Genomic DNA, 25,410 nt, shown 5'->3' on the forward strand with positions numbered 1-25,410 from the left:
AAATGCAACAAAGTTAAAGATATAACCGAGTTTATAAAACTAGTTCTTACTCCAAGCCCTGCTTTAATGGATGCTGCAGAAAATATCTTCAGGACGATATAATAGAAACAGATAAAACGTTAATTAATTATAACAACTATATTAAACTAAGATAGTATAATATTTCAGAATAGCTTACCTAAGAAGGATATACATTTGGCACACGTACCGGTGCGGGTGATCGTTCAATCAATGACATCTTTAAAAAAAAAAGGCATGAAAAATATTACCAGCTATTTGCTTCAGTTAGCTAATCAGCATCAGAATTACTTGATACTATTGGCAAAGTAATGAACTGACTTTTAACAATAGTTGGGGAAAGTTACCTCTTTGTGAGCTGAAATGATATTTTTGCTAATTCTCGCGTTATTCTTCGAAATTGTTGTACAATGCTTATGTATTGCTTAGATACAGGATAACAAAAGAAAAAAGAGTCAAAAGTAGGCAAATCTTAACTTAATCTATTAGATACAGATTTAAACCATTTCAAAAGTAAATTATATCAGTGTTTGCCACCAAAGTCATGAGTATCAGTACTTGTATCTTTATTTTGTTAGACGAGAGAAGAAGAATAATGTCAACAAATTCGTGATCTACGTCTTCAAATCATCCACAATTTCGGTTAACACCTTGTAGTTGTTATTATAAGACTCCCACCACTTTCCTCCTTCCTCTCTTCATAATTTTCGGTCATCTTTGTTTAGGCTTTTGCCATAGTCTATTTTCTAACGATTTGTAAAAGACCGTTTACTTGCTACTGAAACTGCGTTTTTGGATACTTTAATATGTGTATCAATATTGAATTATTCACTTGCAAATTAAATATATCTGACGATGGTCTAAAATTGTGTTTATGCTAGTAATAATACCATTTTCCATAACTATATCACTAGGTAACAAATTTATTCCATCCCACCAACTGCATTAATTTTTCAATCGAAAATATATTTCTGAATCTTATAGCAGGGTTTTTATCTGATCCTTTTCACCCAAATTTAAAGTTAAATTGTTGTTGTGCCAGATAATGCTGCGTTTCCATAACGGTATTTCTAGGTATTAGATATATTCCATCACCACCAACTGCAGAGTGTAGTCGAACTTTTGAATCCAAAATATATTACTGAAATTTTATATTTTCACCGGAGGCATATCTTTGTTCAAACAAAATTAATCGTTATCAAACATCGTTTTTAACATCGACTTGTGGTGTGGAAACATATTGTACAATTGATATTCCATTTTGAACTTAGGCACCTAAAATGCACGCAACGTAATATCGTAAATATATTAGTCTATATATGTCTCATTATGTTTGTCCATTACTATCATGTATAACCAAATAATCCCTTCGCGTGTTTTTCATAATTTGTTATCTTAGAGTTAATTTCTTTAGCTGGCATTTTCGGCCAGTATTCAACTGTTCCAGTGCCATAATTAAATTTCGTTTATCTGCGCTTAACACATCAGCTGGATAGGTTTTTCGTATCCTTGATGTACCGATTTATACATTTTAGGACCATTATCAATCAAGTATTTATATTTTGTATTAATATATCTCATGACTATATTTAGTGGAATACTGAAGTTATTACAAATTATCGGTAGTTGTATTAGATCAATATTATTGTTTGTTAGATTAAAAGCGTTAACATCCGGTACTTGTATCGAGCATTCTGGAAACAATTATAAATGAAATTAAATATATATTAAGCGGTAACCATCGAGCTATGTGCGAGCGATTCAAAATAGCGATTTCTGAAAGGTTACAAATCAGTTCCAGATTGTAAATACAAGGTCGCGTTTAACTCTTGACTTCATACTAGTCGGTTATTGTTAGGAAAAAGTCTCGTTATCACGAACGGTCGCGAGAAGGAACTAAAAGCAGATTTTAGAGAAATGCCATATGGACGAAACCTTTTTGTAGAGAATGAGACCTCGTGACAATTAGAAAATGTGTAGTTTTGTGTATTTAGGGGTATGAGGAGGAGGAATAATTTTTTATGCCAGTATCTTTGTTTTCAAAGAAGTGGTGTATATGTCTATAAGTCGGAAACCACCTACGTTTGATGCAAATACCTGTCCTCCGCCGGAAATCCAGTCAGTATACACCACGGAGATAAAGAAGAAAACGCGACAAATTAACTGGAAGAAACCTACTGCGAAAGATGCTGATGGGACGGTCATAAGGTCTCTCTCTCTCTCTCTCTCTCTCTGGTACATGGTACAACGATATACGAAGTGTCAAAGTAAGTTTATCTCTCTCTCTCTGTGGTACATGGTGCAACGACATACCCAAGTGTCAAAGTAAGTTTATCTCTCTCTCTCTGTGGTACATGGTGCAACGACATACCCAAGTGTCAAAGTAAGTTTATCTCTCTCTCTCTGTGGTACATGGTGCAACGACATACCCAAGTGTCAAAGTAAGTTTATCTCTCTCTCTCTGTGGTACATGGTGCAACGACGTACCCAAGTGTCAAAGTAAGTTTATCTCTCTCTCTCTGTGGTACATGGTGCAACGACGTACCCAAGTGTCAAAGTAAGTTTATCTCTCTCTCTCTGTGGTACATGGTGCAACGACATACCCAAGTGTCAAAGTAAGTTTATCTCTCTCTCTCTCTCTCTCTCTCTCTCTCTCTCTCTGTGATACATGGTACAATGATATACCAAGTTTCAAAGTAAGTCTCTCTCTCTCTCTCTCTCTCTCTCTGGTACATGGTACAACGATATACCCAAGTGTCAAAGTCTCTCTCTATCTTGCATAGAGCTCTTAAACCTCAGATATATTAAATGTTTAATTGTGAATTCTTTCCTGAAGTAATCAGAGAGAATGTCCATTTCGGGTTAAACACACAAGGGTGGTGTTTTGAACACATTCAACTGCTAGCCTACAAAATGATTCAGCTTAGGAATAGACAACATGTTAAAAACTAGATGTTTACATATTAGCGAAAGTAACAGATTGATCAATAAGCATATGGTTTATTGTAAATTTATGTTTTACAAGTTGTTGCTATTATCATTATTATTATTATTATTATTATTATAGCGATATACAAATGATAGCTGGAAAGGAAGCCGGGTCAGAATTTTTTGAGGGTCTTCACTACATCACTTACTTGGCCAAAGACCAACAAGGATATAAAGCATTTTGTTCTTTTCATTTTGAAGTGCAGGGTAGGCTCTTCATCTATTTATTCTATATTTTTCATCTTTATCTAATATAGCATGCCATAATTGCTGTTTAATCTAACGATACACATACTGGATCCTGGACGATTGACATCTGCATGTGACCCCCTCCAAACCATTTTTTCGAATTTTTCTAGAAACTTCTACCATTTTTTCAAGTTACTTATAAAACCTTGGACTACAATGTTCAAATATTGAAATATAAACTCTTTAACAAATTGAAGAAATTAGTTATTACTAAGTTAATGACGAACCCAGAATCTCACAAGCACATTATCATTAGTCCTCATTCAAAACAATATGATGAAACATTGGTGTATCAAAAATAAGTTATAATGAAATACACATATTTAAAAGGCAGTCAGCAAAAGATGCTATTACCTAACTCTGTATCTGCATATATAAACGTACGTGAATTACTAATACCTTTAGGGAGGACAAGAGAAAAAATAAATGTATATAACCAAATGAAAATAAGAAAATAGGCAAACATTACTATCATATCATAGGCAAACAATAATATTATAGTATGGGCAAACAATAATATATCATGAGCTAACATTAATATCATATCATATCATATATAACAGTATTACCTATGTAGTATAAACACTCAATACAAGAATCTAATAACAGTATCAAAATCATGAGTTAAGATCAGAATTTGACAATAAAAATGATACGGTCGTGTCAAAACTTTTTTGACAGTCTGCAAATGTAGATGAAAATGCTTATAGACTATATTAAGCTTCACATTTATAATATAATATGGTTTCGTAGTATTTTATTCTCTATGTTATTCATAATGTTACAAACAACACCACTTGTAATGCATAAATCTCATCGTTGACTTTTCAACATCATATCTATGTTACAGCTATCCGCTGTGATTCTCCAATTTGGCCAAGACATGGCTACAGAGAATGTACTAGTACTGATCCAATTTACGGTACCAGATGTTCCTTTGAGTGTGACGACGGGTTCGAACTCAGTGGTAATTCCATCACTGATTGCTCGAAGAGTGGAAATTGGACGGGTGATAAAACTCAGTCTTGCTCGAGTAAGAGGCAACTTTTCTTGGTTGTAGATTTCCCCACCCCCACCCCCTTACCAAATTAAATATTTCCATGGGTCCTTGTTCCCCATTTCAATTTTAATATGGCAACATAGAACTCTCAACCCATTTTCAATGAAACAAACAGTCCACAAAAAATTAAACAAATGACACGTGCAGTTCTTATTAAGCATACATTATCGTTTTTGGTTGTTAGCATTCGAAATTCGTGAGAATCACTGACAACATTTGAGCCCATCAAACTTCTCAAAACTTTTTGATCGTGGTACGCAAGCTCGAGTTCAAAATCCCAACTCATTTATGACATTTTTAGTATAACTGAGTAATTCACATCTGACATGCTAGCTTTAAGTCAAACGCTAAGGACATCCTGGCGTTGTATAATTATAACTCGATTCTTACCAAATTTACAGAGCGTCCAATTTGTTAGTTTAACTAGGAACGTACCCCTTTAACTGCGCAGACGGTCCGCTTATCGTTTATAGGATGACTATGATAACGACATTTATCTCGTTGAATGCAGAGACGACATATCTGTAGTTAGCATGTGCACATGCACCGATCGTTGCTCGATACGGGTGCCGCGGTAGCTCATTTGGTAGAATGTCGGAATACAAATCCAAGAGTATTGAGTTCGATACGCGCTCAAGTCATCCCGGTTCGGCTCCCTCGGTGTGTTCATGAGAAAGGCACCTAGTCACATTTCCTCGACATGATAAAACAATAATGTATTAAACGTTCCTTTAACATCAAAACTATCCAAATGTTATTGATAAACAGAGTAACAGAAACTATTGTTTGTGCTTCTTTTCACTAATATCTATCTATCTGAACATAGTTATAAGTTATTGCATTGTACGGGAAAATATGAACGAGTTTATTTTCGTATTAATAAAGTACAACCTTTGGGAGTGGAATGTTAATCCGAGAAAACGATTTCATATTTTTCATTACAAATGCAGAAACACTTTTTATTATATACTCATCTTCTTATTCTACCTAAGGTTTCATTGTATAAAAAATACACTATAGGAAACAAAATATTTGAATTTATGTTATATTCCAGAATAAATACACAACCATGGATTCATTAACACATAGTAACAATATTAATGTGTACATAGCACCCATCGATCTTTGATCTTCGTGGCGCGGTAGACATTAGTTTTAAAAAGAATTGTCGTTTTGGTCTACTTAAAATTGAAATTTACATTTATATTGTGAATAATTGCGCATTGCAACAACTTTTCCAGTTGGTCTGGAATGGGTGGATTTGGGGGCTTTTTTGTCAATTCTACTCAGTTATGCTGGTTATGGACTTGGTTTATTAGCTGTGTCAATTTCACACAAAGTACATGTGTTTTGAGCAAGAAGGGACTCATCTTGACTCAGCTGCGTGTTTCTTTCTGTTCTGTCATTGAATGTTATAATGTGGAAAAATGTGAACTGTTTCATTGGATATCGTCAAACAGACGCTGTCGAATATCACGTTCATTTCATTCTGAGTGCTGTAAGGAGAATGTCATTGCAGCTTGAAATGTAATCGAAATTACAGTAAAATTTAGCGGTGTGTAACTAGTTTTAGAACCCATGACTCAGTTCATATAATTCGGATTTGCAGAACTAGGAAAGTATATTTTGAGGTAATTCAAGATGCAAATATGCAACTATATGTTTGCCATTCTTATTACCAGCTAAATAAAACATGTTTATGTCTTGTCACTAGCATGTTCTTTGTAGGGACCAAAGTTATGTTTTGACCTGCATGGCATCCATCGCTAGCCTAAATCCGACACACTGTATCAAAAAAGTTAACACCGAAAATTGCAAAGCAGCTAGTGTGTGACAGTCCATTCAGCCAACAGACATAAGAATTATTCGTCGTCTTGACTTAATGGCTCTGAGGCTCTAACTTTTCTAGCAATACCTTCATTTGCATGTTTTCTCAAATTTAGTACTTTAATTTATACAATGGTACGTCTCTGATGGGCATACGATAGCCCTTGCCTTCAATATGCTTTTCTATGCTATAGATATATACCCCAGAGAGCAGTGGTCACAGTCTGAACCATTCATTTTACGAAAAGTTACGAACATTTCTCCTAAATAAATGTTTAAATAATCAGAATGGTGATCTGAATACTGCGTCTCTAACATTTGTTGTGGACATTGCGAATATCTCGTTCATTGGTTTGCTTTTATGAAAGTTTCATCTGTGACTCAGTAAACTCATCCACATTGTTCATTTTATCATCTCAACTTTCAAAAAGAGGAAACAGCTTCTTTAGTTCATCCACAAACAAATCTAAAAAATTAAAACCTAAATTGTCTACTACATCAGTGTACATGTTTGGTTTAGAAAGTAGTTCCTAATACTCTATACTATTTTTAAACGCAAGCGTCGTGCAGTATTAAGGTGTTCAGTATCCCAAAATACTGAACGATTCTGACAATATAAAGGTAACGGAGAAAAAAAATCAGCATATAATAATAAAATTAAAACTCTTAGTGCGAATGCTGAGGTATGAAAACCAATAATAATAATAATAATAATAATAATAATAATAATAACTAATAGTAGTGGTAGTAATAGTCCTCTCTTTTAAAGCCTTTTTCTTCTGGTATTTTGGCATTTTCTTCTCCGACTGAACTATTTAGAGTGGCTTTAGATCTCAAATACCTTCAACAATATTCATGCTGATTTGAAAAGTGCTGCGTTCTGTAGTGGGTCTGGCTTCTGTGTTATTCTTAGAGTTTTCAAAGGTATTATTATTATTATTATTATTATTATTATTATTATTATTATTATTTATTTATTTATTTATTTATTTTTAAAGAAATTAAATGTCTGAAGCCAGCTGACCCACAAAATGCAAAATACACATGCTCGGCTTCCGGAAATGAACAAGAGTACCAGTCTATTTGTTGGGTGGAGTGTAATGACGGATACGGGTTGGAGAAAATTACATTTTCCCAGTGCTCATCGAATAAGACATGGTCTACTAACAGACAGTCTGTCTGTAAAGGTACCACCCTTCGTTAAATAACTGTAACTGTTTAGCAGAATACAGAATTAAATTTCCCAATGAAAGCCATATTAATGGCTATTTAAATTGATTGTTTGATTGTTTGACCAGAGTCAAGTACGTCTGCAGGTATATAAGACGAAGAACATTAGAATATATGGATTAGCTCTCTGGCTATTGTTTTTTTTACTTTCAGCCTTAAAAAACAACTTTTTTGATAACGTAAATACAGTTATTTTAGGTTCTTTTCCTCAGAACCAAATGCACAAGTTTAAACTTGCATAACCTTAAAGCAATAATGTCAACAATTGAATTTTATTTCAAGCGAGGATTTATATTATTAAAGTATTCATTTTAAACATGCAACTAAAATCAATCTTTCCATCGGTAATATAATATTCCCTATCTTTACTAAAAGAATCATTTTTGACATAGATAATTGATACACAGTGCTTCTTTACGACTGCATTGTATTGCCAACTTTTTTCTGAAATCCGATTCCGAAACCGTGGTAGCTCAGCTGCTAGAGACTCGTAATGCAAGAATTGCTGCTTCTATACCCGTCCTAGCCATCTCAGGTAGGCAGGCTCTTGAGTCAATGGAAAAGGCTCTTAGCGTCCGTTTTTTCCGCATGATATAGTAAATAATGTTCTAAAGGTGCAATGAAAACTAACTAGAACTAAAACAAAAAATCGTAATCTGATTCAAAAACTGAAGTAATGTGTCAAGTTAATTTTACTTATCAATAGACAGAGAACCTCCAAAGATCAAATGCGCTGAGTCATATCGTCATTTTTACGCCGAATCTGGAAATTGCACAAAAAATGCTTCCTGGTCATTGCCGACGGCTGTGGACGCAGTGGACGGAACAAATATAACTATCGTCCAGGACTCAGGACTTCCTGTGGGATCGGACCTTCCTTTAGGTTTTACTACAGTTGGGTATCATGCATTGGATAGTCAAGGCAATGAATCCCCAATGTGTACTACTGTTTTATATGTTCAAGGTAAGACTTTATCTAATCAAAATAATGTGTTCTTTCCAAGAAGAAAATAGCCACAGTTTCTTGGCAACCACAAAGCTGGTATCAACAATAATAAGATTTATGAAGGTCACTATTTGTGTAACATCCTACGACCACGACCTTTGTCAGTTTATTTAAATTAAAGTTTATATAGGGCATTTTGCTTCAAAACTTAACTTTATTTGATTGATGAATGACATAATTTTAAAACGCAAAGAATGCTATTAATTTGCATTATTTAGGTTTGTTCGAAATAGTTCAGTATCAGTGTGTTCCAAGATACATACATACATACATACATACATACATACATACATACATAAATGCATGCATGCATGCATACATAGACAGATACATACATACATACATACATACATACATACATACGGGACGGAGCCTGCTGAAAAATCCCCTGGGGAATATTCACTATAAAATCGAATGTTTCAAATTGTAATCTGTTATTGCATGTACTCTTTTCTATTTCAGAGATTACATGTCCACACCCATCTCTCCAGATAATAGATGATAACATGAAAATCTCATGTAGAAGCCTTAACCTTGGGCAAAAATGCACACTTTCTTGTCGCTTTAGTCTGCCTCTAATTGGGGATTCAGAAATAATCTGCTCTGCCGGTGTGGGCGCTTCGGTAGGAAAATGGACCTGGTCGAATAAAGCACAACCGTATTGTGAAGGTTAGTATCATTGCCAAAGAAAATGTTTTGTTAACAACAGCTCGGCTGATCTATCATCTTAAAAGGAGTTGTGAATATCGTGAAAGTAATTATACAAGTCATACAAATACCGCTGGATAATTCCTGACATTAAACCTAGGTTCACCTTGTTAAGTATAGGAGCTATAAGAAGATATATTAGTTCTAGTGTCGTTGCTAAAGATATTTTTGAATTCACATTCTTGTTTGCAGCTATATCTGAATGACATAAAAATCCATTTCGACATTTTTGAAGCGTCTAATTATTCTTTTCTTAATTATTAACCTTTAACGGTCGCATTTGCATTATACAATGTATTGCAACTAAAACAAACAATATCAATACCAAGTAGTGACCTCTCTTTGGCTCAAGCAAATATATATTCTTACGACGTAATGGTCTTAAACTATATAACAGAAAAGAGCGAAAGCCAACACGTTTTGTAAAATTCAACAAATAATTTATTTCCCTATAATACAAAGTGAAAATTAAGAAAGAACTTACAGTATTTTTAATTAAATCCCAAAGTTGTATCATATGTCCTAATGTATAAAGTTCCAAGTGCATTATGTTGGTGTTCCAAAAAAATTCCAATATTGAATGTGATGATGTGTCTGTGTCACCAATGAAGAAATACGGCAAAGGATAAGACAAGCCATTGGGCCTTACGTAAACTGCAGTAGTATGGGCATGCTTCACGATCATCAGGTCTTGCTAAGACAATCCTACAAGTCACTGTACGAAGAATAAGAAAGAGAGGCAGGCAAAGAAAGAGATGGGAAGATAACATTCGAGAATGGACAGGCTTGATAATGAGCGACTCATTGAGAAAGACGGAAAATCGAGAGGAATGGAGGAAGCTGGTTGTTCTGACTTGTGCGGTGCCCCAACGGTCTACCAGACTACGGAACCGATGATGATGATGATGATGATGATGATGATGATGATGATGATGTGTCTGCAGTCTCGAATGTGTTAATGTGCCAACTGCCTGGAATATGGCCCTATGTTAACAATTTTTTGATGCATCACAATAATAATATTTCAAAATGTCCTGGACTGAATTCACCAGTGTTTCAAATAAATGATATATTCCAAGAAGTATTAATGAGCAATTTGTAATTCCAGTGAATAATTTAAATAAATAAGTCTACCCAAATCAAAAACTGAAAATAACAAAAAGACTTATTCGGATGTTAAGGTAGGAATGAGTAATTTTTAAAATAAACAACATATATCTAAAAAGCTAAGACACAATAATAGAGCCAGGATGTAGGTCAGTTTCCTATCTAAAATATTCAATGTTGTCAACAAGTTTAGGAATTTCCATGCAAAAACTACTTTGTTAGACTCACATTAAAAATAATTAGGTTTACCTCCAATAATAATCATCTGAATATTTAATCTATAATCATAGAGAATTATTAGATATGTATTATGTTGTTTTGCAAAATAAATATTACTAGTCAGGTAGACCATTAACTTGATTTAGACAAAGGTCAATTATAAAAACTTTATCGTCATTGAGTAAAGCCAACAAACAATACAGATTAAATATACGTAACAATAGTATTCGTGATTGACTGCAGTTTGAACACATTGTTTGACTTATCGTGAGGGCTACGGTTTTCTGAAAAATCTAAGAATTGGTTTAACCAATCGTCATTACCAGGAATATAATTATTAGTAATATAATTCCCCTCTACAGCCTCTACATGTATTTTTACAGTCTTTTTTATTCTAATACAATTGGATTACTTCCCGAAAACTTCGATCTCAATGATACATTGCAGTATCCTTTCTATTTCGAGTTTTGTCGCTTTCTGTAAAAGACCTAGTATTAATGCTATTTCCATCAAATTTAGATTGTCTTCTAGATTGTTGGGTATTGCTTCTAAATCTCCCAATTACTGCTAAATTTGTATTTTTAGTACTATTTTATAATGGAGAGGATAATAATAATAATAATAATTATTATTATTATTATTATTATTATTATTATTATTATTATTATTATTATTATTTAGATGTTAAATGTCCTAAACTGTCTTCACCTATCAACGGAGCCATGACCTGCGATAGTATAGCTGCCAGACCATTCTGCTCCCAGTCTTGCAATCATGATTTCGACATCTCCATCAAATTTGACGGACGTTACTTCTGTCTAGATTCCGGACGTTGGGATCCTAGTAATGAAGTACCAAACTGCACAGGTAGGATATCATATGTTAAACATTTTAATAAATTTGTTATTGCTTCACATCTGGAGATATACAAAGTAAAGGAGGTCAAATCTTTGCTACTGACACGGTGATTATCTTCTTCGTTTTATTTTAGTCTCTCTTACTATCGTTGTATTAATTGGCTTCTTGTTAAATCTTCAACAATGTCTTTGCCTTATCTTAGGCTCTATCTACCTAGGTGTACGTTGCATTACAGAACTTACTTTTCAACATTTTCTTCGGTTTCAGAGCCAAACCGTCCACATTTATGGAATTTGCCATCAACTCTGAACTACTTTTCTGGTCCATGCAATGAGCAAAACATTCTTGACGAAATAAAGGGAAAATTCTTACAGATTATTGGAAAGCTACCAGCGCACCTCCGTACCAACTGCACAGTTGATAACGTAATAGTAACTTGTGGTGCAATACAGTCGCGCAGCAGACGTACAGTGCATGGAGATGTCTCTGGAAAATCATTAAATTCAAACGGCCATTGGTTTGTGGGAATCCATTCCAACATCATACATAAACGACAGACTAAATATACAAACAATACTGTTGTTCGATTTGATATTGTGGTGCCATGGAACCAAGGCAATATGAGTTTAACAGATGCGTTCACGTTCCATGACAATATGACATTCACGTTTCGAAATGTGTTAATAGACCTGGTAAATGCTGGGAAGTTTGATATCACGGGTTTCTCCAGGCCATCATACCATTTCGAAGATTACGGAAATTTCCTTTGTAAAAATGGCTTTTTGGATCGTGATGTTTGCAGTGAGTATTGAAATCTTTAAATGTCACTATATGTCTGGGTTTAATCCAGAGCACTGTTTATGAGACGTTTAATGCGACCGGCTTGAATCTGAGTAAACTGTACTGTACTGGTATGAGTATTACCTGTACAGTCTTGTGCAAATGACTAATTGAACTATGCATGGATGGTCCATATGATATGTCATGCTGTTTTTTTGCTCCCCACAAGTTATTATCTCCAGGTGTATGACATTTTGAGTACACTGCAAGTCGGAATCATTCTAATTTTAATCAGTATAACCAGAATCTGAGATATGTTGGTGCCCGTTTCTGCATTGCCATAAGTGTCTATATAAAATAATTAATTTTACACAATACTGATATTTTCCTGCAATTCAGTTATGAGACAGATAGATGTGCCGCAGTGTTGTAGCTGATTGTTTGACGTCAAGTAAATAATAAATAGGAATAGTGTAGGAATTAATTCATGAGAAGAAAAAACATGAAATAACCATTTTAAAAACGCCACAGTGTTAAGAAATAAAATATGTTGATTAAATATGATTGCAAATAAATATCATAACGTGCCTACTTTGATGTGGTTTAACAGAAACGTGCCGTACGGGTACACAGTATAATGACGCCACTGATACCTGCGAGGAATGCCCACTTAACACGTATCAGGATGAGGAAGGCATATTTCCATGCAAAGAGTGCCCGCTCCATCACGTGACATTTGAGACAGGACGGAAACATGTAACTGAGTGCATTGGTACGAGTGCATATATATATATATATATATATATATATATATATATATATATATATATATATATATTCATTGTTTATGTATTACTGTGTACTTACATATAAACCTGTCGTACACAAAGATGTCAAAACCGAAATAATTGGCTTGATATGACGACGTGTACAAAATTGAATGTACATATGTGTCCTCTGAATTTAAAAGCTCTGAAATGTGCGTCAGTGCCAAAATAAAAAGCTAAAATGACAACGTCTATACTAATTCACAGATAAATTACATCTTCGGCTGATACCTGTGAGATACACTATTTACTTGCCATTTAAAATTTTACCTTTGTGTATATGTCTATAGTTAGTATTTATACCCAGGAAAGTCTGAAAGTACTGCAAATAATCACAGGAACACGAATATCCAATCATAATACCTAGATGAACAAATTACAATTACGTAGGGATTTTATATAAATCAGCCTGAAATGAAAATTGAAGACTTTTCTGTATTCATTGTATACATTTCCATTTTGTACCAAGCACAATTATTATATATTTATGAGTTTATTTTATTTGTTTATTTTTTAATTTAATTGCTTTGTTTTCTGTAAGACACTTGAGTGTATTTATCTGCGTATCATAAAGAAGGATCGAATGTGTACCACGTTTTTCGAATATGTCTGTGATATTATCTTAACATTATTGACTCTTTTTTTTAAATTTGCAACAAAGAGCTTTGCCCAGCCGGAACGTACTCTACAACAACAGTAGTTCCCTGTACCCCTTGCCCAGTCGGAAGTTACCAGAATTCGGTCGGTCAGAAGACATGTTTCTCATGCCCTGAGGGGAAATTTACGAACTCATCTGGGCGCAAATCTGAGGCGGATTGCTTAAGTGGGATCACGTGATTTTTTATATCCTAATATATATACGCTTCATTTGTACCTCAATCTAAAACGTTCTGTGATGTTTATCAACTGTCAGATTCATACTAGGGAATTCGTTCCATAAAGATTAAATCCTTTCCTCCTCATTAACTGGCTTAAAAAGATGATTAAAATATAACAAAACCAAAGAAACTCTTAACATAGAAGTTTTAACTCATGATGGAAACAAATTATCAGCAACACATTGACAATGCAGATATTTCTTGTGTTTAAATGACATTAATCTTTTTTCTTCCTTGTCAGACTACGACATGTATATCAACACTGAAATATATCATCTTGAACTCGGGAGCTTCAATGCTGATGCTGTCGACCTGACATTTGCTTTGTGGTTCCAAGTCAGCAATTCAAATAATGGACCGTCCTTTTTTTCCCTGTCATCATATCATCCAAATCACGGAGAGTACTTTAATATAGCAATAAATGACACGGTATCTGTTCTTATACAGTAAGTATATCGATTAAGAAAGACAGGATATATATATATATATATATATATATATATATATATATATATATATATATATATATAAGTTTAGCAAATTCAACAATTGTTTTTGCCTAGAAGACAAAGTGAAAATTTAAAAGGAACTTACAGTATGAGTGTTCTGATGAATTCCGGTGGTGTTCCGAATGAACTTCGATCTTGAATATGCTCATGAATCAATTGTCTTGAACGTATCGACGTACCAGTAGTCTTGATGTATCACAATGATATAACCCATAATGTCTTTGATTGAATTCACGATAATCCCAAAGTAATGTTTTAATTCAAGATGTTGATGAGCCCTTTGAAATTCCAATGAATAATTTAAATAAATATATCCTCAGTTTATTCATGAGCACATCTAAAATTGATTTCATAAAAAATGATATTACAATAGGAATGAACAATGTTTTACTTATCCTTTCTTATATACACACTGTCACTTGGCTTATGACACAACAAAAGGACCTAGACTTGTATAATTTCCAGTGGAAATTTCCAACAAATTTGTAAACAAGGTCATGTCTGTTTAGTGAAGGTCTAACATACAATCTGACAAAAATCAGGTAGACCATAGAATTTCTATGGGGAAAACCAAAGTCCTAAACTCAAATCCAGGTAAACGTGTCGCTTACGTGTGATCATTTTCTTAACGTATAATATACAATCATGGACAAGATTTAGCTACGATATATAATTTTTTACTAACGACCATTACACTCTACTATCATGGACAAAAGTTAAGCAATACAGAAAATATTACAATATACTACCTATTTAATTTATGTCTTTGATCTGGTATTCAAAATAAATATTCAATACGTTTCTTTCTGCAACACACACATATTAGAAATATTACTGGATTTGTAACTTCTGTCCTCGGTAAATATTCTTTGATGCATAATTAAATTCCCATCTGCATTAGATTACATTCACCGAATATTCAAAGATAAATTAATGGCATAAAACGGGGGTATGAAGTAAATACATCACCTCCTTTTAGTACGCCCACCACTGTCCCCCTCCCCCGCAGTGTGGGTACGTCCACTCTTGCGCTTCAGCTTGGCTCTAGGACGTGTAAGTCAGGGGTTTTAAAACCTGTGCCGTATACTGGCCGGCCGAACCTTGGTATGCGGAGCCATACAGGAATCCGGCTAGTCGATTAGTTGTTTCGCCGCACGATCCAACCAAGTGTCCGGTTGACAACCGGGCCGTCCATCTAGCCAACAGCCTTGCCGATTGGCTAACAGAACAACGAGCATTTTATTCCTGTTTGACAAACCGCGAGCATGCTCACACGCAGGTGCATCTGACGTCTCAAATCTTTACTGGCAATCCTTTGAGAATATATCAAACAGTACAAAAGGACGATAGCACGAACTTGTCTCTGCCCCCACCAGCACCCCAGGATATTTTCATTTGATGTTGACAGAATACCCGATGTGAACAATCCGCACAGTGAGTTTTTTCTGTTCAACCCAAGGCCTAACATCATAGCTAAAGTTGGTAATACGATTGGCGTACTCCAAGATCTCAACAAGTCAAGTAAGCGTCACTAAAAAATCTGCTCATGAAAACAGAGTTATCACGGCCTACCTCGGTTTCGAACGGAACATGACGATCCGAGACATAATAGATACGTACAGTCCACCTTATCAAGTCTGTATCTGTGTGATCAAGTTTTGCTGAGACAAGAACTGGATATTGTAGGTCCGGTGGCTGCAGCCCAGATAATTACCAGACAAGTTTTAAGTCATCACAGCCTGAGTATTTGCGTACACCAGAGCTCTCGCCGTATTCACCAGGTGATTTAGTCATTCGATCAAAAGTCATTGTTCCCTTTAACTCTCACACGGGTACTGTCATCACAGTTTAGCTGATAGTCAATTGTGTCATTCTGATATTAGGATATCGTAGAGGGAACAATCATTATTTCTTCCAGTGTCACCATAAGAGAGGTAAGATCTTCGTCATTGCCTCCTGCTATTATATTTTCTCCTAACATTAATGTCATTGGGAAGTATATTCAAAGAAGAATGAATTGTTTTGTAAATTATGTTCCTACCAAAATACGTATTTGATCACATTAATATTGTTACGTCTAGCGGTTTAAACTTAACTAACATGACAAGGCAACCCAACAAGCTTTCAAATTTCCAAAATAAAAATTTATTTAAATAAACTATAAATAAAACGAAGTGAAACAAATCAAAATAACTTAGAGTGTATGAATTCCTAGTATATAATTATATAATCCTAGTCATCCTGAAATCTTCTATCAGTTTCTCATTAATCTGGAAACTGTTATGAGGTAATTTGACGTAAGTTGCATAGTGCTTGTGTGTTACCGCGAAAATACTATTGAATTCAGCGGAAGTATTCATCCAATTTTATTTTCTTCAATGAAATCTGATAAAAGTAGACTATCACTAAAGTCCTGGAAAGTTTTATGATAACCCGATGTAATTAGTTGTATATTAATATCCTCGAATATATTCACATAATCCTAAGTTACAGATTGTTTAAATCAGTGATCATTCTGTTCTGCTATATCGAACGAACATATTTATCAATGAATCACACGTTTTCTCTCAACAGCTCTTACATAGCTAACATAACTGCATAAGAATAAATGTGGTGCGTGTATCTTCAAAATATTGTATCATTTTGCATTTCAAATAAACATTATCTGATTCAAAATCACTTCTAGAATGATTAGCTCTTATTATTTCATCTTATTTTATTTATTACTCAACAGGTATCGGAACCAGATTGGTATAATTCATTTCAAAGAATGTCTGCTCCTCATGTAGCATTGCCGACAGGGCAGACACAATTAAAACAGAGTGTTGGATAACTGAGTAATCATTAACCTTACAGTTAATATGCCTTGCCTTTTCAACACAAAACATACAGCCATCCCAAATCAGACAACTAAAACGAGCATTTGTCCCCATGCAAAGAGCTTAATCATGCAACCATTGTCTAACATTCACACTCTACAAAATGCGATCATTTCAGCTTAATACCTAAGCGTGTCCATCAATTGGATAGAAAAAACTTAAGAACTCCAATCGTTGTGTTATTGGTATTAATTCAAACCCGAAATTGGCCAAAAATAAACATAATTGTGATTCTCTGAAAAAACAAAGGTTCAATCTTCACATTGCATGTATAATCGTACTTCATCGACCCTAACATTTTGGTGAGGGATGAAATAAACTGCATCGTGTTACATTCTCTCTCTCTCTCTTTCTCCACACACACACACACACACACACACACACACAACTTTTCAGCCTCCCAAAGCCAGATCACATTATTAGTGTTTTTAAGTGTTCATATCTGTGTGTATTATTTACATAGGCAGGCAATGCATACCAGTTCTGAGACCGTGCCTTTAGGAAAATGGGTTCCTCTGGTCGTGATAGCGGATTCTGACAGCCAATTTCTTACAGTCAGACTGAAAGATAAGATAGTATTACAAGAAAGTTTCTCCTCTGGCGTTCACGGTACGATCCTTCTCTCTGGATCATCTCTCCGAATAGTTGTTGGATCAAATACAGGTAATAGATTATGCCTGTTAATAATAATAATAATAATAATAATACTATTATTATTATTATTATCATTATTATTCTTATTATTATTATTATTATTATTATTACTTTAAGACTCAGTAGTAATAGTGTTGTTGTTGTTGTTGTTGTAGGGTTTAACGCCATTTTTCAGCACGATAGGCTATACATGGCGGCCAGTATTAATGGTGGAGGAAGAACCCGGAAAACCCCGGAAAGAACCACCGACCCACGAGAAGCTACTGGCAGGCTTTCTCACATGCCCACATTGGCTGAATCCTAGACTCAAACCGCCGCAGACAGAGGTGAGATGGCAGTGATCCGTAACGAAGAGCGCTTTAGACCACTCGGCCACTCGGGGCCCCCTAGTAATAGTGTTCAAAACTACAAATACATCATATCACTTCCATTACTTCTAACTCTTTGTCATTGAATGATTAGTAATATCAGTAGTAACAATGGTTGTAGTTCTGGTGGTAACATTAGACATGCGAGCGCGCTTAAAATAACATGTATATAATTATATGGATTTTACATAGTGTATACAGCTCTTACATAGAATATGCTATAAAACGGTTTCGTCCACCAAAGTGTGTCGCCAAAAGAGAAGAGAGTTGAGTTTTGGAAAAAGATAAAGACGTCTAAACATTGGCGAAAAAAAGATGATAAATCTTTTCGAATGTACTCTTTATCAGAGCAATACTGCTTTATAAAACACTGTTTACATTTTTTTAAAACTTTGTTTCCTATTGTTTCTTACGTATTTGCTTCGACCTGTGTCCTGTCATCCTCTTGGGTGATTTCGACTGTCTGACAGAACCGGAAACAGGCTGAAAACGAGAAGTCTGTTATCATGACTTATGATAAAAACACGTAAATTTGTCCTTTTCAATGGGACTGAGAAGACTAAATAAATAGCAAATTAAAATTTGCACACTATCTTCCATGCCACGGTTGCCAATTTTAAAGGGCATATTTTAGTTTGATAAAGCAGAAAGAGGACACGTCGACAGTTTTGTCAAGCTCATGGGCATCATATGCAAGCTGCAAAGGCTATCAATAATATCACACACACAAATATCGTTCTAACTTGCATTCATATGATGTGCTCATGTTTGTACATACATACATACATACATACAAACAAAAATACATACATGCACACACATACATACACACATACACACATATATATGCACACACACATACATACACACATACACACATACAAACATACAGACAAACACACACATGCATACATACATACATGCACATACAAACATACATGCATACACACATACATACATACATACATACATACACACACACACACATACATACATACATACATACAAAACATACAAAACATACATAGATACATATATACATACTTACATACATACCTACATACATACACATACATACAAACATACATATATGCACACACATACATACATATATGCATACATGCATACATACATACATACACACACACACATACATACATACATACACACACGCACATAGATACATACATACATACATACATACATACATACATACTTGTAAAGTAAACTTTTATACGTTTATATTTGGACATTAGATTGTTTAGGTGACGTCATCTGCATGTTTAATTCACAGCACACTGATGAAGACGGATTATAGTACGCTCTCACCCTCCTGTTTGTTTGTAGCATCCTACCGATTTTATAAACGAAAAGCATCAAGAAAATAAAATTTAAACAAAACCTAGTCATTTCATTCATAAATTTATAATCTCTAACCTGATTGAAGCAATTGCGACACTTCTATCCACGACTGAATCTCACATCTAATAGTACCCTGACATGTTCGGTTTGTTAGGCTAGGTATACAAAACCATTACGAAGTAAGGAATACGTCATGTCGATCAGGTGTTAATTGTTGCAGAATAAAGAACACTCATTCTGTGAGATCTAAAAGTTACTGAGCTGGAATTTTTAATTCCTGAAAGGCGATAGATGCAAGGGCACATGGGAATTATTCAAGGCTAAATTAGCTTGTTCAAAAAAGTAGAATAGTCTAACTTCCGGGATTTTGAAAATCAGCAACTGAAATCAGAGAAATCAAAAGAAATAAAGACAATGTTAATTAATTAGCTCAAAGGTATGAAGAGTTTCACGCTATTGTTCTGCCTTTGTCTTTCAATAAACTGTCAATAGACCAAGAAATTGTTCTCCGACACCTTTTGCAAAAAAAACAATTTCTAACTTTATTGGCCATAACGGCAAATAGCAAATTCATTGGAAGAGGATGGGTCACTTATTAATTCAGGAGTTCTGTATGCTCAAATCAAATGAAACTAGCTGTGTAGATTGACCTTTGTAAACAGAAGACAAATGAAATTCCTCTGCTATTGAATCTTATGTTACGTGTTTAGGCTCGAATAAACAGTAACACAAGAAAGAGTGAAAACAACAAGCTTTTTAAGCATATAACAAATAATTTATTTCCCTGGAAAAATTTTGTAAACATGAAAAATATGAGAACTTACGGTTTCCAGACTCAAATCCCAAATTAATACAAGAATAATTCACGAATAAAGTTTTTTGCAGTCCTAATATTGAAATGTTCTAATGGTTTCAAGTTTGAGTCCCGACGAAGAATCCAAGATGGAAGGCGATGACGTATGCTGTAGCCTGTACTATGTTGACGTCTACAGTTCCTTGTACAAACACAATAATTTATCCTCCGGTCTGGGAAATCCAAACAGAATTTTCAATAAATGTCCTTGTTTAAGAATTCTGTATGAATACAATAATATTTCCAGAGAAACTAATTATCTTGGGGAGTCCAAATAATTTGGAGAAAAATTAACTAATAACTCAAAAACTCAAAAGTTCATTTCTGGTCACAAAAAAAAACAAAAAAAAAACAACTTGACATCAAGTGTTTAAAAGACCTGGACTCTCTCTCTCCCTCCCTCTCTCTCTCTCTCTCTCTCTCTCTCTCTCTCTCTCTCTCTCTTTCTCTCTAAGCATTACTATTAATGCTAAGTATTTCGCAATTTTGGAAATGCCTAATTGCGAAATATATTGTGAAATAGATGATGACCTGTTCATGTTTACATGTAAAAGTCAGATAGCTTCTGCATGTCCTTGATAAGAACCAATCATTTTACTCCTATAAAATGTTGTTTACTTGACCCTCAATCAAGGCCAGGAACTATGTCAAAAAAAACAACAAGTGTTTCTATTATTTAGAATCTAAGTTGAAACTCCGGTCAAACTGAATTTTCTGGAAAATATCAAATTCGTAGCAAACAAAATTTCATTATTTTGACATGTAAAGAAAATAAAAAGATTCCAAAACCCACAAACAATTAAATCAAATAAACACAAATTAAATCAAATATAAATTAAATCAAATATATGTAACATGATCAACTGCATTACAAGCATTTGAAATTGCATCGACAGAGTATGACACAATTAGAAGATAAGAGGGTAAACTATAAAATGGATAAACCGTATATTTTCTCTATGAGCCTTTTTTCCTTCAGATCTTTCAATTTTTTCCTTGATATGCTGTCACTCTATTGATACAATTTCAAAGGCTGTAAATGCATCGGCGTTTTCGAAATACTGATACATTATCAGCCGTCCCACTTCAAACTGAACTAAATCAGTCCAGGGACTGCGGAACTCCTAAGCGAATGGCTAACGCGTGTTTGCAGACTGTTCATTTTTGAATTATCCGATAAACATTTTTTACCCGCTATGGCCAATGATGTCAGAAATTAACATATAAATAAAGACAGCAAAGAGGGAAACCGGATAACTCGTCCCAAGATAAGGAGACCCATTTTCAGGCAACGCGGACCCGAATCCGATTAAATTCGCTCAATGCAGTTTGATACGGAACAACTTAGACCCATCGTTAAGATCATGTTGAAACATTTCTTTAAAAACAGGTCAGGCTGAAAATTGCAAAAACCAGTTACAAGACAACTTCATCCCTATTCTTTTATTCATCTACACTAAAACTTTATTCGGAACATCCCTGGCTAAACCAAAAAAATCCAAGCGCTAACAAGGCCAACTCAAGCTGACTTTCAGTAAAGACAATATTTTGTCCATTTGCAGTCGTAGTTATTGGATGTCCACTAGGCAATATGATTTGAGGTCAATTTTGGGGATAAGACAGAATTGTTACTTGTTTTTAATAACTGGTCCAAAATGGCCTGTATAAAAGTGCATTGAACCGTGTTGCTAACTGCAAAGTAGTAGTAGTAGTAGTGCTGTTTAAACGTAAATATGCTGTCGTATCCAATTCTTGTTGAGTAGTTCATGTATCTGAGGTACTCCAAAGTATCTATGTCTCTTTATCTTTCCATCTATCAGTGCATGTCTGAATATATCCTCACAACAATCTAAGTACTCTTTCGTCCAGCCACGTATAGATCAATTTATTTATCAACAAAGAAACAAAAGGACATATCATATTTACAAACCGTCTCTTCTATTAGAATCATATTTACTTTTTAGGCATCATTCAGAGATTTTAGTGAACTTAATTTGTCGATGTTTCCAGCCATCCATTTCACGGGACTCTTCGTTACAAGTCAAAAGCTATCGGAATACAGACTGACGTCTTTGTTCAGATCATGCAGTTACGACATACCACCGTCGCTCCTTTCGATGTCTGGCATCTCAAGATTTCGAGGGATAAGCATTCATCATGAATTCCCTTCATCTTGTGATGGCAAGTATAATTAGTTTATATATATATATATATAGGTCATCTGCATCAAAAGTTAGGAACTTTTGATAATCAGAGGAACAAAAATAACATATTGATATCTTACCCGTCAAAAAACCTAAAGCCACTGTAAAATATCCAACATCGGATGACGGTGTACATTCTACTTCGGTTAAAGTTATATCGTTATAGTATTTACTCTTAATGAAATAACTGCATTTATCATAGGTATGTCAAAGTAGAAAATATAAGAAAAGGATACATCGATAAATTGGTTAACACTTTATTCTTGTTGGTATAGTGTATCTGCTCAAAAATCCAAAATATATTTTATCAAGATAAACTTTTGTGATTCATGCCCGGAGGATCCTTCTTTTTTGGAAATTCATTATACGTAGAAGAAGCATTCTTTTTATCCTTGATTTTTTGTAGAAACTATAATCTTTACAAGAGCCCCATATCACCTTTTAATTTGTTTCTCTTCCATCTACGTTTTAATGTCTGTATGGCTTTAGACATCGGCTGTTGTTATTTGCACATGATATTTTATTCCATTATTCACAAGTTGCGGAACACTGTAACTGTTTTATCAACTCCCTTATATGCCGTTCTTCGGCTTCATGCACCAGGTACGGTGCGAAACTGTCCAGGCACATTGATGTGTGTTTCAGGAAAGCATGTGTTATTGAATTGATATATATGAACCATCTGAGTCAACCTTATATGTATAAATATTTCTGAACAGCTGTTGATGAATGTTTATCTAAACCTTGCGGCAACCATACTTGCATCAACATTCCCGCTGGATTTGAGTGTAGCTGTCGCTATGGTTACTCGGGCCCCACGTGTGCCACACCACCTGACCTCTGCAGAAACAATGACTGTAAGAATGGGGCTACATGCATCAACAATGGATTGGACTATATGTGCAAGTGTTCCCCTGGCTACAGGGGAGATCTATGTCAGGAGGCTCCAGGTTGGTATATCACTTCAGTTCTCATCTGCTATTAAAGGGTCTGTTTCCGTATTGTTGTTAAATTTTGATATAGAAAAATAAAGAAAACTATGTTTATTTTCAAACAGCGGTATTATGAAAGGTTAATAGCTTTGTCTTAAATATACATTTGCAAGCTTAACTTATAGCACAATTCTAGGGTTAATGAGATATGAAACAATTAAACGTACTTCTATTCAAATGTACAAGTTGGTGCGTGTGTAGTTGGTTCTAGCGTAGTACGAAATAACCAACAAAACAACGCACGATTCCTTGAATACAAACAATAATAGTATTTACCTGCAATCAAACGCATGTGACCGTATTTTCTTACCTGAAAGACACTGAATTTCAAGGGATATTGAAAAACACGTGTGCAGAATATAAAAATCACTAGGTTAATTTCCCGTCCCATGTCAACGACTGCAATGATCATATACTTCTACAGAAAGATCTTGACACGTTGATTAATTGGAACCACCCATGAAAGTTGGAGTCTAATATCAAGAAATGCGCCATCGTCCAGGTCCATATTAAAAGACCAAAGTATCAGTTTATCTATAGTTTAGAACTTTCTATTTTTGTGTCCATGGGTGCGACCATATTCGTATCACGTGACCGTCCGCCATTAAGGTATTGATTTATCTCTACGGTTAATCTGAGATAATATTATTTCCTAGGTGTTGTTTATGAATAAAAGCGATTATCTCAATCATTCATGTCAACGTAATAGCTTATGTGAGTAGATAAATTATGTTTTACAGTTAAACAGATAATTCCAAAATACAAACAAATAGCATGATCAGAAAGTTGATAAAATGTAATCCCTGGGCAATGCGAATTAAGTCTTCTTCCCATATATTCCCATTTTAGTGACACAGATCAAGCCCGGTCCCTACATTTCAGACATGATCAACTGTTTAAAAAAAAAACAATCAAACGATCATGTTAAGAGCTGCTTTTAGATAAAAAATAAAACAAAATTATGAAACTTTATATATGCAAATGCAAAATGCCGAATAGTTTTGACACATGCTCCAGATATTTCAATCCTCGGTCAGGTATGGTCTTTCACATAAAGCGCACATAACACCTTAAACTTGTGAATGATGTCGTTTTAGCTGACTTGACATTAGAACACTTTAAAATACTTTTCAACGACCCGTGGGATTAAATTACAGCCATACAAACATCTCGGTGCAATGAATGGGAGAGAGGAGATAGTGACTTAGATACCCGATTGTAAGACAGAACGTTATTCGAATGAAAGTCATAATTCTGATTTTCACAGTTGTGAAAGAGATGTAGGAAAAACAGTCACAATTCTGATTTCCAATTATGAAAGATATGTAGGATTTAAAATTAAAGGACAAATTTTATTGGAGTTATTAAAAAAAACGTAGGTCAACAATGTCAACAAGTCATAATATGACGTAACTTTTGAAGCGTTTTTACTACATGAATTAGGACCATGTTTTAATTGTCCTATTAATGCTACACTAATACCTTTCTACCTGCTAAATTCTTGTCCAAAACCACCTCTTTATGCGTACAATATAATTTGATAAGGAGAGCCCAGACATCTGCTTCTAGCATGCATGTCCTGTAACCTTGTTTACATAGTAATTAAAGAAACAAACCATGCCGCCAATTGTCAAATTCTTATCAACTTCACCCCTTCCTGTAAAACACATATTCTCTAAGAAGTAAACCAAACTACCAAGTTATTGTCAAAACCACCGCAATGTGTCATATACGATTATTTAATTGTAACTTCAGTGTATAATATTTCTGACAATCAGAATATTATGCAGTGTTTCGATGAGTCTGTAAAACTATGATCACGAAGAATCCCTAA

At 34.5% G+C, this 25,410-nt stretch overlaps 1 protein-coding gene across 2 annotated transcripts in view; it reads left to right on the forward strand.

Annotated features, from left to right (window-relative positions):
• Positions 1 to 25,410, forward strand: part of LOC149778499 (uncharacterized) — a 50,677-nt gene that overhangs the window by 12,290 nt on the left and 12,977 nt on the right. For both annotated transcript variants that reach the window (XM_089939367.1, XM_089939368.1), the window contains exons 3-16: positions 2,064 to 2,226; positions 3,086 to 3,213; positions 4,106 to 4,288; positions 7,141 to 7,329; positions 8,079 to 8,336; positions 8,841 to 9,047; positions 11,094 to 11,279; positions 11,538 to 12,071; positions 12,661 to 12,822; positions 13,539 to 13,700; positions 13,997 to 14,201; positions 17,607 to 17,806; positions 22,391 to 22,561; positions 23,304 to 23,534. In XM_089939367.1, the coding sequence (XP_089795493.1) occupies positions 2,064 to 2,226; positions 3,086 to 3,213; positions 4,106 to 4,288; positions 7,141 to 7,329; positions 8,079 to 8,336; positions 8,841 to 9,047; positions 11,094 to 11,279; positions 11,538 to 12,071; positions 12,661 to 12,822; positions 13,539 to 13,700; positions 13,997 to 14,201; positions 17,607 to 17,806; positions 22,391 to 22,561; positions 23,304 to 23,534 (2,979 nt within the window). The remainder of the gene's footprint in view (positions 1 to 2,063; positions 2,227 to 3,085; positions 3,214 to 4,105; positions 4,289 to 7,140; positions 7,330 to 8,078; positions 8,337 to 8,840; positions 9,048 to 11,093; positions 11,280 to 11,537; positions 12,072 to 12,660; positions 12,823 to 13,538; positions 13,701 to 13,996; positions 14,202 to 17,606; positions 17,807 to 22,390; positions 22,562 to 23,303; positions 23,535 to 25,410) is intronic.

The sequence above is a fragment of the Sinohyriopsis cumingii genome, chromosome 17 (assembly GCF_028554795.1).
Source record: "Sinohyriopsis cumingii isolate HCF-2022 chromosome 17, ASM2855479v2, whole genome shotgun sequence".
NCBI lineage: Eukaryota > Metazoa > Mollusca > Bivalvia > Unionida > Unionidae > Sinohyriopsis > Sinohyriopsis cumingii.